General features: G+C 46.7%; 1 protein-coding gene across 1 annotated transcript; it reads right to left on the reverse strand.

Annotated features, from left to right (window-relative positions):
• Position 1: 1 nt before the first annotated feature.
• Positions 2-9974, reverse strand: C8R40DRAFT_1243046 (uncharacterized protein). The gene is made up of 7 exons (XM_046233582.1): positions 9697-9974; positions 9510-9651; positions 6311-9450; positions 6184-6258; positions 3566-6133; positions 1595-3509; positions 2-1541 (listed from the first exon to the last, which is right to left on the reverse strand). Exons 1-7 carry the CDS (start codon positions 9835-9837, stop codon positions 256-258), a joined length of 9267 nt encoding a protein of 3088 aa, XP_046092625.1. The 5' UTR covers positions 9838-9974; the 3' UTR covers positions 2-255.
• Positions 9975-13815: the final 3841 nt, after the last annotated feature.

The raw sequence follows: 13815 nt of genomic DNA on the forward strand, positions 1-13815 counted from the left end.
TTAGTCTTTGAGTCGTTTCTCGAAACATGTCCTTGCACATACCAGGCAAATATCAGGTACAATGGGTCCTGGTACATATATGTATTCAATTCCACGACGATCTAAACTACAACATAAACTATGTTCAAGACCATTTTATTCTAAATTTCAAGATTATTCATATGAGTTTCATACGAAACAGACCGCCATTGTCGTCTGTCAAGTTTTGTCACCACACGAATCAACATATCATTCTTGCGCAAATACACACCCATTTCAATCAAAGTGCTGCTCTGCCAAAAATCTACCATGAACAACCTTCCCCATATGTGTCGAGAAAAACTTGTTGCCCTTTCTCCGAAGAGCGGTCAACTCTTGTAGGAATGGCACCGGGCTAACTACGAATGGGCAGCCTGTATAAAATGTCTGGATTTCTGTATCAGATCTTGCTGCTGGCCGCACAAAACCATCGGTATCCATAACCGGGCCAGCTGTGCCCTCAAAATGCACACCCATACCAAGGAACGCACACAAATTACGATAAACGTCGTAGTTGGCGAAGTACAATTGGCCAGAGAAGAGGTTCAGCTGAGAAATAACAATGGTGTCGGGGATAGACCAGGTAGATTCCAGGGATGGAATGCAGAAAAATTTCAGATCTTCAAAGGTTTGCATCTCGCGCCTTATTCGAGGAGAATAGATATGAAGGTTGACATTTGTGCTCTTTCGTATTTCTGGGAGGAGTACCTGGACCTCGTATGGACTAAGGATGATAATATTCATAGCAGATGATAGTGTTGGACGGGTGGAGAGAAGCCAGTTCACCGGACGCATGTGCTCCCGGGCCTTCGACGAGTTGTTTTTTATTGTGATATTGAAATCTCTTGTTGCCCAAAGCTCTTTACTCCATGGTGAGACGCCCTGACGCAGTCGCTTCCGTACCGCTAACGGGACCGCATCAAATAGAGGAAGAAATGCAAAGGAGCTCGAGTTGAAGTTCCCGGTCCTGACAAGGGAACGGACTTCATCCCGAACCTTATGATGAAGCGCCTTGGATGGAGGCGGGCGCTCCAGTTGGCGTTCTTGTTCAACTTCTTGTGCAACCTCCCGCTCCTGCTCTTCATCCACACTGGCATCCCCTACATTCATGATACCAAGCAAGTCAAGTCGGGCCTGAATTTCCGGAATTTCATGTGCTTTTGCAACGGTAGAAGACGAAGTTTGAGCGGTTTGAGCAGAGTGTGGAAGGTACAACTGTTCTAATGTTCTTGCTTCTGGACGTAGCCAAGCGGAGCTCAACTCAGCGAGGTCGGGCGTTGATTCCTTTGCTACGGTCCACGCGAGGTTTCGTTCGTGAAAATCAACCCCTTGCTGCACCCAGTGGGGAATGTGATGCTCTATATCTTCACATGTCCTCAACATCGCCCATCGCAAGATATCTATTACTTCGATAGTATCTCCGTCACTCTTGTCGGCATCCGCGCGAATAGTACGGGCTATTTCCAGTGGGGCAAAGAACAAGACGCTTTGTCCATGTCCAAGCTGGCGCAGTCTCATACATGCTGTCCGTGGAATCTATCAGCCTTTTGTTCAATATAGGTCAGCGAACACTTGCCTTGCACTAGCCTATCCTTCGTCACCTTTTCACCTAGAGTCACTAGAGCGCGAGCTTGACGAGGAAACTTCAAGTCTGTCCCTCGAGTGTGGGCATCATCGAGGTAGACAACACACTCGCCTAGCCTGTTCCGGAAGGACGAAAAAATAAAAGGTTCAACGGAACCATCGCGCGTCAACACGGAAACCTCATCTTTGTCGTCAAAGTAAACAGCGGCTTGAGCTTGACTGTCTATCTCCAGCCACATCTTGGCAACTTCCTGATTGACTTCCAGAACTTGAGCGCCGACGTCAAATAGAACGCGCACAGGTGTAGGTAGTGATGCTACGTGAGACAGCAAGACTTGAAGAGACACGTATTCGAGCGCAAGGTTGTCCGGGGAGATGCACGGCCCATTCTCAGGTTGTTGTAGATAGGAAAGCACTCTTGCGCTGGTACTTTCCTGTCCGGGAATATCCTGCTGTTGCATTGTCGTTGGTAGAAGGTACCGATTATCATTTGTGCCGCTGAACCCTGTTTTAAGTTTCTCACTCTTCTCCGCCAGATCCCATGCAGACGTAGAGAGCTTAGTGGGGAACTCCTTCGCAGCTTTCGGGAACACCACCGCTGAGAGATAGAAGTCGATGACACGTTTTGCTTGGTGAAATCGAGGTAAGAGAATTTCTGTTAGCTGTGTCGGATCTTCGAGGTTGATACCTGTCTCCTGGCGAAGCTCAGCGGGAAGATCTAGTCCCATAATCCATGTCTCGTATTCCGCTGCAGTATTATCTGAATTCAGAAGCAGTTGGAATGCTGCGAGAAGCTGGTCTTTGTTCAGGCCTTGATAGTAGTACGAAAGGCACGTCAGGAGCAGCGCGATGTCGGGATGTCCAAATTCGGCGTTTAGGGAGGGGACATCTTTTGCTCGGTATGGAACTGCGAGGAGCGACCGTTTGAGATCCAGTCCATAATCTACTCTCCATCTGCGTTTCATCAAAACGTACGCAAGCAAACCTTGACCGAGTAAACCTCGAAGCAAGAGCACTGAACCCCACTTCCCGCTAGATTCGAAGCAACGTTTGACGATGGCAACGTTCTCATTATCGACATCAAAGCAAGCCACGAATTTCCGAACAGCTTCCTGATCTTTGGATTCAAGGAAGCCGAAGTGTATGTTCTCCAGCCTTCCGGTCATGATATCATCGGTCAACCATTCTACCAAAGTTGCACCTGGAGCAGGCTTCAGTAGACGTAGAGAGGGGAATGAGCCTGGCTCATTATCAAGAACCTCAACATCCATAGGAAACCTGTCTTTGAGCCGTTTTAGATGTCGCGATACGAGAGAAAACACTTGTTGGATTGTTGTCCACCGATCGGGATGGTCTTCAAGAGGTTGTTGCTTTCCCATTGTGTAAATGAGCTGGTACTTTGAGTGCAAAATCTCGTCGCTTTCGTCAAGTATATCTCGAGAACATTGTGAAAGCCATTTTTGGAGCTCTAAAAGAGTCGGCCCAGTGCGGTCGTTTTTGATCAGTCGTTCAACTGTGAGGAGACGGAAGGAGAGTATATGTTCTGGTTGACCTATAAGTATACCTCCTACATCCACACACTCCTGCAAGAGAGACCGAACGTTCTCGATCTGCGTGGGTCCCATATCTATTGACCGTGAAAAGGGCAGATAAAATATCCGACGTCCACATAGACCCGTTAGACGAGCTGCAAGGAGATGGAACATCTGTCGCGCAAGCGGCTTTAACACTACCAGTCGAACCAGAGTCCTTTGATCTGCCATAGTTGCAACCGCGAGAGGTGCAATAACAGATGACTTCCCTTCGCCCATATTCAACTGAAATACCGTATTCTGGCTAGAGGAGGGGTATATCATCTCATGCAGGACTGTATGCTGTAATGGACGAAGAGTGAAATGGCTTTCCACCTGTATTAGAAAACGGTATGGTGAGATTTTGTCTGAAAATTAAAGAAATCATTTACCTGGATCAAGACCCACTCAGGGTTCTTCTTAGCGTCTACAAACGAAGTTGGAATTGCATCAACTTCCGGGATGTAATGTGGACTTTGACTTCGCTGGAACTCAAGGAGTCGCCTGGCGCGTTGAAGATGAAGAAGTTCGCATGCTAGAGATGTCAAGACATGCTGCCATTGTAATGGGTATCCCTTTCTCATCTCGAGGGACAGCTGGCGAAGAAGCGTTCTCACTGTCAACCTCGGCCATTGACCTGCCTGTTGTAAGAGCAACTGCGGCCCAGTCCGAGGGTTCAAGCAGCTTATAATCTCATCACGCGATTGGCAGTAGCGCGAGTCCTGCTTGGTTTCATCTATCCTCATGGAGCGAAGAGCAAGGCGACTTGTATCGAGTTGCTCCCCGTAAAGTTGCAGAAGCATTCTGGGCGATTGTGCAAACTCTTTTAGAAGGTTTCCCAGCTTCTGAGTATCGGGAATGACAAAGCCATTTGCATCTCTTTGTGGCGGGGCTGTTTGATTCAACAGGACTTTCAACATGATCCTTTTTTGGAGGTATGCCGTACTAGAATGTGCAGCTTCTCCTTCAGGGAGAGAGACTGTCCGTAGCAAGGGGAAAGTATGGCTGGGAATGGTTTGGAGTGCAACCTGAACCTCTTGCAGAAATTGGCTCAGTTTCATATTTTGAAAACAGTTTACGAAGATGTTGGTCATAGATTCGTGTAGATTGGGCATGTCAAACAAGCGAGCTAAAATGGGATCAGGAGGTGGATACAAGTTCTCTGTCGGCCAACATGACGAATAATGCCGTGTAATTTCCAAGGCTAGTTGATCTCGCTGATGCTCATAATCCTTGTTAATGCGATCCAAGAATGCCCGATCATTTTCGCTTTCATGCTGGGAAAGATCATTGGCCTCCCAAGGTGCTGAATGCATACTGCGTGCTGCCATAAATGCGAGGTCTTTGATATAACCAAGCGTTGGCTCAAGACCATACTCGAGATTATAGCTGGTACATGGCGAGGATAATTTAGGGAGAGAAAAGTGCGGAACTCGAAAACGTGAATCAATGCCAAAGGCTAAAAACGTCGAAATGACGGGGATGTTGATCTGTGGACTTTCATAAGCCATTGCGGCAAACGTGAATAGAGCTTGATAGTGAGCATTCGGTCCCTGTTTTCTCAGCAGATTTGCAGTTGAAAACCATGTCTTGCCAAACGACGGTGCCAACCAATGTTCATTGTATGAGATGTCGATATCTAATTTGGATGCCGGAGATATGGAATTCCACTCTTTGAACAGTGTGTAGAGGTTAGGGAACTCTGTGCTAAATAAGCCCTCTGTGTATGCGTGAGAGATTTGCTGTGAAGTTTTCGACACAGGGTTTGCTGGTCTGATAGAGCGGAGAATATGAGAGCTATCTTGGGAAAACCAATCAAAATTGCCAATCCCTTGAAGATCAGGGTTATGGAATAATGCTTCACGCAGTTCAGCTTTCCTCAAGAGTAACGGGGAGGATTCCGAGTAGAGAGTGAAATGGCCAGATGTTCTGTTTGGAAGAAAGAGGGACATCTTTTGAGCATACTCCAGGATGTTGTGTGTAATACGCGGGAATGCACTGTGCATGCTCAGAGGAGGTACTGCCAAGCCTGCAGGCTGCCAAAGGATGCTCTGCATGACCTCTAAATTCTTTGGATAGAATGTACGTTCAGGACTCAATCCATGAATGGATGCAAGAAGTTCCCTGTCCGGGTTTTCTAAGTCCAGAAATGTGATGCATGATGCAGAGGAGTACTCCAGCAATGCTTCTTCCGTCCCAGTCCTTCCAGTCAGAGGGTCTGGAAGCCGCCCACTTGAAACAGCATGAAGATAAACCTTGTAAAGTCTGGCTGTGAGACTAGTGCTGGACTCAAGGTGACCTAGGTCTGTGTTGACCAGGTACTCATAATAAGTGGCTGGACTTTTTGCATGGTGATTTATCTCCACAGTTACATGGTCAAGAGATTTCTGGACCTGGACTATCCCATATGGAACGAGCACTCTTCGCATTTCAGTCGACTGCATGTCCATGGGATGGAGGACAAGTTGGTTTCGGAGTCCAAAGAATGTTCCTGTGGATCTACGATGGTCGACACAAAATCCCGGGATGTTTTTGCTCTGAATATATCGGTCCTTGAGGAGAAATTCTGAACGGAAGCGGGGGAGATTGATAGTGACAACACTGGTCAAGTATGGGTATGCAATGATGATTTCATCTGCATATTCAAGAGGTTCGAGTTGTAAATTGATCATGCACGCTGTTCGGCTGTGAGGGTCAATAAGACGTTGGTCACCCATTACCATACACGGCAGATCGATGACATTTGCAATGTAGTTGTTTGAAGATGATGAAAACCATGGATGACGGAGAGGACACAGTTCAATGATCTCTTGGGATATTCGAAGCCAGTGAACGTAGTCCTTCACCAACGGTCTCGGAAGATCTCGATCAAAATAATTGTGGGGTATAAGTTCGGATATCTGATTATTTTGCCGAGTCCTTATGACCAAGTCATCAGTGTTTTGACAAGCAAAGTGTATCTATTCAGGTTTTATCAAGACCGGAGAAACGTAACTGTAAAAGACTGTACCTCAGACCCAAAAACTAGATTACGAGTCGCGTATTCCATCCCGGGCATGTCTGATGGTATTACTTCCAGTATTTTCTTCATAGGGAGCGTGGGTACCAACATCGGAGTAAGGAACGACAAGACTCACCTGCTGTAGACACCTTGTATACAAAGCATGGTCCGTAATCTTTCGCGGCAAACGTCCGACCGGCTTTCCTTCAATCAAAAGCTGCCCATCGAGTAAATTAAGATGCACCCGCTGCGAGATTCCATGGAAAGATGAAGGTGCTGTCCTGGTTTCCACCCAACGTTCATTTGGTAAGCCAAGCCTTTCCCAGCTCCCATATGGGCGATACGCTGGCCACAACAATGACACTGCTTGATCCACCCCAGCACAGCTCTTTGTCGAAAGATTGTTAAGATGATCATATACACTGACAGCCAGCCTCTCATCTCGATCTAACAAACGACAAAATTCTTTCGAAAGCCCACCACGCTTGGATGGTGAATTCTCGTGGATAATGGCAGCACAATAGATGAAGGTGTAGATATCATTGTTGTTTTGAAGAAGTTTAGTTGAATGGGCTGGATCGCCACTATAAGTTGCTCTACAGGTAGCTGCGATTTCACATAGCCGCATGGAAAGGATGGTGCCATGATCCTCATTGGCTGAAGAAAGTTTGGGCTTCAGTTGTGCTATCCATTCCATTGCGATCTGTCGTGAACGACGAAGTAGGCGGTATGCCTGATCCTTGACATACAGGGGTTGGTTACCAGACAGAATACGACAAGTGAGGAGGATGACCCCCCTTAGGCTCACAACAGCATCCCAATTTGTTGATATTGCAAGCATGAGATTCTCTAATGCAGTAAAGAGCTTGGAAGTGAACACCTCATTCTCAAGCTCTTGGTGCCAATCCAGCACCCAGTGCCCATCATCTAAGACTTCCCAACTCCCAACTTGTAAGGCAGCTTGAACTAGGAGGGCATGAACAGATTCACAATGGAAAGATAGATCTCCAGCTACAAGTTCACGTGCTATGTTCATCCATTGCAGTCTCCCACCACTCCGAAGAGAGCCGAACGCAACGAATTCGTGAAGGCTGAGGTTAGGGTGACAGTCTGCTTGAGCTGCAATGACCATGTTAGGTGTGTGACTAGTTCCTTCCAGGGAAAAGTTCAACGACGCATACGCCCCTGTGGCGGACGGCGTGCACATCTTCAAGAAGGAAGCCTCTAGGAAAGGCTGGTTTGCCGCCCAACATTCAGTGCAGATATCATATAATTTCCACGTACTTCCGCAATTGACGAAGACATCGCTCTCTCTGGCTGGTATCGGCCGACTACTATAATGAGATATTTTGAATGACTTCGTGGATGTGGCAAGGGTAAATTGAACAGGCGGCGAGCGTCGTGATATCGGATAGCTTCCCGGAAGCATCCCGTACTGTTGAGCCATGTTACGGCGCTTCTCAGTTCCGACATCATAAAGAAGCAACCAAGTTGCTGCCCTCCACCGTTCGAATGACTCAGGGCAAGAAAGCTCAAAGCAAACTCGCTTAGCATCATTGGAATTGGATGGTAAAGGCCACTCATGAACATTGATGGGAGGTATCTTTTTAGCTTGTTCTTCTAAAGAACACTTTCGACACTTGCTCGTATCTTCAGATATCCTCCAACGTTTTCTCTTATATATTTTGATTTCCTGGTGGACATGGGCCAAAGACCCCGCTCTAGCCGTCAGAGTGTGGTAAGTATCATTCCGCTCTTGTAGAAGACGACGACATTCTTCCCGCTTTGTCGATGCATCATTTTCAATCATTTCTTTCAAAGATTGAAGAACATAGGATGAATGGAAGTATTGTTGGTAGAAAGTGGAATCACCATCCGAATCAGTGAAGATGCCATCCGTCACTTGCGCCTTGGTGTGTCGCTCAGTAATGTACTGCACTATATCTCGCAGCGCACTCAGCTCATTTGTCTGTCGCAAAAGAAGAGATTCAAGCAGGTTCGTGGTGATTTCGGGGGAATATTGAGCAAGGAGGGGCAGCTGCGCGACAACAACCTTATCTAGAGAAACCCACATAGCAGATAAAGCAAGGAGCATATGCGACTGGTCTTCCGGATTGTTGTCAGTGTATGTCCTGCGCGCTCCCGAAAGGTAGGCTTCCATACACTCAAAAATTATCCTCGATGCGTCCTGGCTCATGAGGTTCGCCTTTGCCCACAGCCCCAGATGGGTATGAATAACATATTCAAAGTCCGCGAGCGCAACACGTGCATCATCGGTGAAGACTGTGTTGAGCTTTGCAGGTGTGAAGCACCGAAAGTCCGTCTCATAGCGAAGGCGACGAGGATGGTGTGGTACAAACGGTGAAGACGGAGGTGGAAAGTTGGAGCGTCGAAGACCTTCAAGGATACGAGGACGAGCATTTGTGAGGAGGAGGTGAGTATCAGCCTCGAAATCCAGTGAATCGGGATCCCATTCGGGCGATTGGTCCTGTAGTCTCTCGACTTTCGTCCACCTATCTTGCAGCACCTGCTGCACAGCATTCGATGCCTCCTGCGCAGCAGTCAAAACATACGACGGAACGCTGTCACCAGCGGAGACACCAGATGAACTTTTTTCCAGTTTATGAACGCGTCTTGCAACCTTCGTGCGCATAGCATAGAGCAGGTCCGTTTCTAGTTCCGGGTGATCCTGCACAGCGTCATGTAGCATACGGGCGTGAGCAAAGGCCATGAAAGCTTTATACTGGTGGTGATGCGCATCCAGAGAACCGTACAGATAGGAAAGTGCAAGCTGCAAACCAACTCGCAGGACAAGATATACAGGCGATCTGCGCCACGGAAGAAGGGCGTTCTTCCAGAGAACATCATCAGCAATGCGTTTCCTCACAAAATGGACATCCTCAATGGGGGTAGGAGAGCCAATGCCGTGGAAGATGCCCATGAGAAGCTCTGATATGTATTTCGGATCCGGGACGTCGCGTATTTCAACGACCGTAGATTTTGCTTTTTTCGTATGGGCTTCAGCATGATAGAGTTCATCTCTGTTCATATGATATAGAAAGTTCCCAAGTTCATGGCTGAAGGACGTGTTGAGCCATACCGACGAAGGCAGCGTAATTGCAGGTCCAGGATAGGTACATGCAATGCGGGACTCCGCCTGCATCACTTCAGTGTTTGGAAAAGAAACTTCGAAAGAAGCGATGGATACATCTCCGTTAGCTAGTCGACGTATAAAGAGACCCGCATTCTGTTTTCTGATGTGAAGAATGAGAAAGCCTAGCCCAACATGCCGTCAATTAGACCAATTCACTGATTGGTGTATGTGCAAAACCCACCGCCAATGGCCAAGTATTGGAAGACTTCCTGCAGGTCTTCTACAACAAAGTCCTCCATCTTCAGCGAGTCTTGATAGTTACGAAGCATTGTGATGATATGATCCCATGCATTGTGAGAAGGCTGATCGAGGTGTTGATCGTACTGACATAGCGATCAGTAGAAGTACTTCAATGAGAAGAAACTCACCTCTTCTGCCAAGTTGACGAAAGTCCTACACAAAGCAGAATTTCTGGATACACTAGCGTCACTCTTCTGCGGGAGTTGCGGTGGAAAGAATACATGGTTCAAGGTGAAGTGAAGCTCTTCGAGTGGATACTGGTCACCCATCCGAAAGATAGCTAGCCTGAGCTATAGCCTGAATCCAACGGTGTAGATATAGGGAAAGGGAATGAGCCCGCAGCAAACACGAGGCCTGTATATATAAGTTGTATCGACGCCACCGGCCTCGAAGAGTCAATTCGAAGCCATATTAGCTTCGTAGGTGCAATTAGGCGCTGATTGATGATATATTTCGTGGCCCGTTCTGAGTTGTCCAATAACGTGAAATCGTCGATGGGTAGATAAGCTCAGTGAGGATGCTCCATAAGCAAAACTCCTTGTAGTAATGGAGCACCCTATGTGAGGCAGCTGTGGCGAAAAGTTACGGTTTCCAAGTTTTCAAGTCCCTCATCTGGTTGCTCGTCGCACATCCTAAAGAGAGCGATTTCTCTGGCAGCAAACAGATGAGTCAGGTCTGAGTTGAAGCGAAGATAAGTTCGAGTTGGCCCGAAAATGGGTAAGAGTGATTCTAGGATCTTTGTGAACACAGTCAATAGACTAGACGCTAGTCAATAGAATAGGAATAACGCTACCTTCTGAAGGGGCGTGGATGACGATGATCATCGCAGGAAGACTCATGAACCTATTGCATCCGACTAGGGCACAAAATAGTACTGGGATAGTGAAAAACTACATGTATCGATCACATTTCGAGCTTCGAAAGTAGCATTCAAATCGCAAGCGGGAGTCGGGATATATTATCAAGGAAGGTCATCAATGGAGGATTCTATTTGCTTGACATGGGATAGACAGTACACTGAGCAGAGTTTTATGGTAATGAGCCGATAATATTGTAGACAGCGTTTGGTTTTCAACACAATCGTCAGGAGCAGGAAAGTAGGACGGAATTTTCAGAGTGTCTATCAGATGTATTGCAAAAATCTTGGAGCATGTCTTTAGCAGATTGAGAGAAGACCAGCAGATATAACGTACCTCAACAATCCCCTGCGTATCTCTCTGTCTGTTCCCACTTGAAAGGTCCTGATTTGTTGTTCGTTGAACAGAACGGTCCGGGTTACGGCTAAGTCAACGCACACGTGATCCGGCCACGGACAAAATTAAGCGCTCCGCAGTTCCTTTCTAATTCCGTTTCGCACTCGACGCGTCCCCTACCATGTCACCGTATGTTAATTGCGCTGATGCTTATCTTCCTTCTCATTTCCATCTGATACATAACTTCTTTGCGAGGCGCCATTCCTCGCATGCCATCCTCACCCTCCGAGTCCTTTCTATTGCGTTATTTCGTATTATGTGACTAGCGACACTTCCGCAACATGAACCTTCGAGGATCTTCATATACTCGATATAAACTTTGGAAATTCTTGTGCGACAAGGGAACCGTGCTCGGACCTAGAGCAAATTTCCCTGTGTGCAAGAGAAAAGGAGAGGTGTCAAGATGATTGTAGATGCAAGGTGCAGGTCCGGTGAGAGGTCTAACTACTTTTTGGTTCAACTCTTATATGATTCACAGCTGGTCGCAATCGACGCGACGCAGTGAGCTCCGATGCGTGAATTCAACGGGATATCATTTCAAGGCAATGTATTTGGGCAAACCACGCACTGCGGAACCACTCGTATATGGAACGTTTTAGGTTTACTCCGGAGGTGAATCTTCATCATAGTCAGACTCTTTACTTTCTGATACTCATTATCGTCGCGACTAGAACACCTCTGAGTCTCTGTCTTCCTCACCGTTTTACACTAACATACAACGCGCGGGGGTGTCAAATTTCTACGCGAAACCGATTCGAAAATGCTCGTGCATGTGACAGTAGTCTCCGCCCATATCTCCGGATGCTCAGATAGTGCTCGAAGAACGAATGATAATTGTGTGAAGATAGTCATAAGTCGGGTAGAGGACAATGTTCACGTCTGTTCAAGCTCCCCCTTTTCAACTACTACGAAGGTCTCGGCGGGAAGGTGATGGATTCACTAAGCGAATATTGGCACCTTTTTGGCATGTACAACAGTTTCTAAGCTGCGCCGAGCGAATTACAGGGGAAGGAGCTCGTTATCTCCTCCAGTATTGAAATGGGGATAGAGACTGGGTTGAAGCTAGATGAGGAGGTCAAAGGAAGTGCAAACTTTCTCGCACAACTCTGTAGTACGTATTTGCTCACTCTCGTTCTTGTCTTCTGCCTAATAGCTTCTCCAACAGTATGCTTGGCCTAATTATGATTACATTACTCAACTCTTTAGAAGTTGACCCGCACACGACCCACTGGTACCACTACCCCTATTAGCTACTCCGATGCATAGGCGGGAAGAAGATATGAAGAATCCACACGAATTTAGCTTGAGAACGTAGGTAAGAGAAGTGAACACGGCTAATTTGGAATAATTTTCAACATACCATCCTTAATGCCATTCCAACTTCAAATCATAAGGAACGACGGGCTGCTTTGATGGATCGAAGGACTGGGCTGCGGGGTTGAGAGACTTTTTAGTGGAGTTAGAAGCCTCAGTCGCAGTGTAAAGATGTTCGATATACTGCCAAGTGGAGTCCAATATTTGATTTTGCAAAGTAGGTTTGTGATCTTCCCATTTCGGGATAAATGTAAACGTTCCACTCTTGTAGCCTGGAAAATCCTTGTGCTCTACCGTGTCGACATAGTATCTTACAGAAAGAACAAAGTTGTGATTCTCGAATTTCGGAGGCTGATTACTATGCGCAAAAAAAACGCTGACTTGGTAAGCCTGGACGGCTTCATTGGCTTTGATGTCCCTTTCGATCAAATTGTGAATCTGGCCCAGCAGTGGACCAGCAGTGGACTATTCTTCACTACATTGCGGATAACACCCCTCCATTTGTAAGATCTTCTATTGTAGAAAACTATAGCTTTCAAATTGGGCGGCATGCCGTTGCCGTTGACAACAAGTAGTGAAGGCCTCGACTGCTAAGTCGAAGAAAGAACGGGTTAGAGAGCGGGCACTCTGTCGCACTGATTTTGGAGTCTCACCACGGGAGACTCGACATTTGGCAGAGCAGCAGCATACGATATGGACAGAAGCCCCAGTGGGATCAGAATACTGGAACAGACTTTGGGATTGAAGCCGAAGGGAGCAAAACAAAAATGCATGATGATGATGGATGATTCGGGATTCAGACCGTGAAGGAAGGATGGTGCAGAGCAGTTTCAGTGGGAACTATTCCTTGTCCAACGTCAAGTGTAGAGTCTGGAAGGACAGAATGAATTCAAAGGTTCTAGTCAGAATCAAATGCAAAGAGAGCAAGGTATGAATCAACATATATATACCTTCAACGACCAGCGCTGACTCATGGTAACTTGAGAGAGAAGAAGGGAGACCTCGTAGGGACATCGAACGCAAACTTATGCAGTGTAATGACAGACATCTTGGATTCGATGGGTTTTTCTTAGATAAGAGCTAGATTCGGATACCTACGGATCTCAACATGCAGAGCAGAAGTAAAACAACTCACCGACATCCGACGGGTAATCCACTGATCCCTGCTGATCCCTTGGAATTGAGCAGTGCAGGGAGGTGCGATGAGGTGCGATGAGGTAGGAGAAGATGATGGGGCCTTCGGGGGAGTCAGGGGAGAGTTAGACCATTCACCTCATAATCCCGAGCTGTTGCATATAGTTTATAACAATTTATAACAAGAATGACAACAAGCCAGCAGGAGCATAAGGGGGCTGGCAGGGGCTGGCGCTGTACTAGATGCAAGAATAGTGTCGACTAAGCCAAATGAAGGTTGACTCAAGGGATTCTCCATTCATAGTGTGCTGGTCATCGTCCTTTAAATGTTCTTTCATCTTCGATAAGAAGGCGTCGAAGACTCCGGTAAGCCATGTTTTTCTCCAATGCAAGGGTAACATTCAAGTTAACTTAGTCTCCACCCAAAGTGATATTGAATTTTGAAATAAAGCAAGTATATCTTCAACATACGGCACAGAATGAATTGATTATCTTGGATAGAAGTCATTCTTTAAGGTGCACAACAGGGAAGAGATTGAAGAGCAA

The sequence above is a fragment of the Lentinula edodes genome (assembly GCF_021015755.1).
Source record: "Lentinula edodes strain Le(Bin) 0899 ss11 chromosome Unknown C8R40scaffold_1, whole genome shotgun sequence".
Lineage (NCBI taxonomy): Eukaryota > Fungi > Basidiomycota > Agaricomycetes > Agaricales > Omphalotaceae > Lentinula > Lentinula edodes.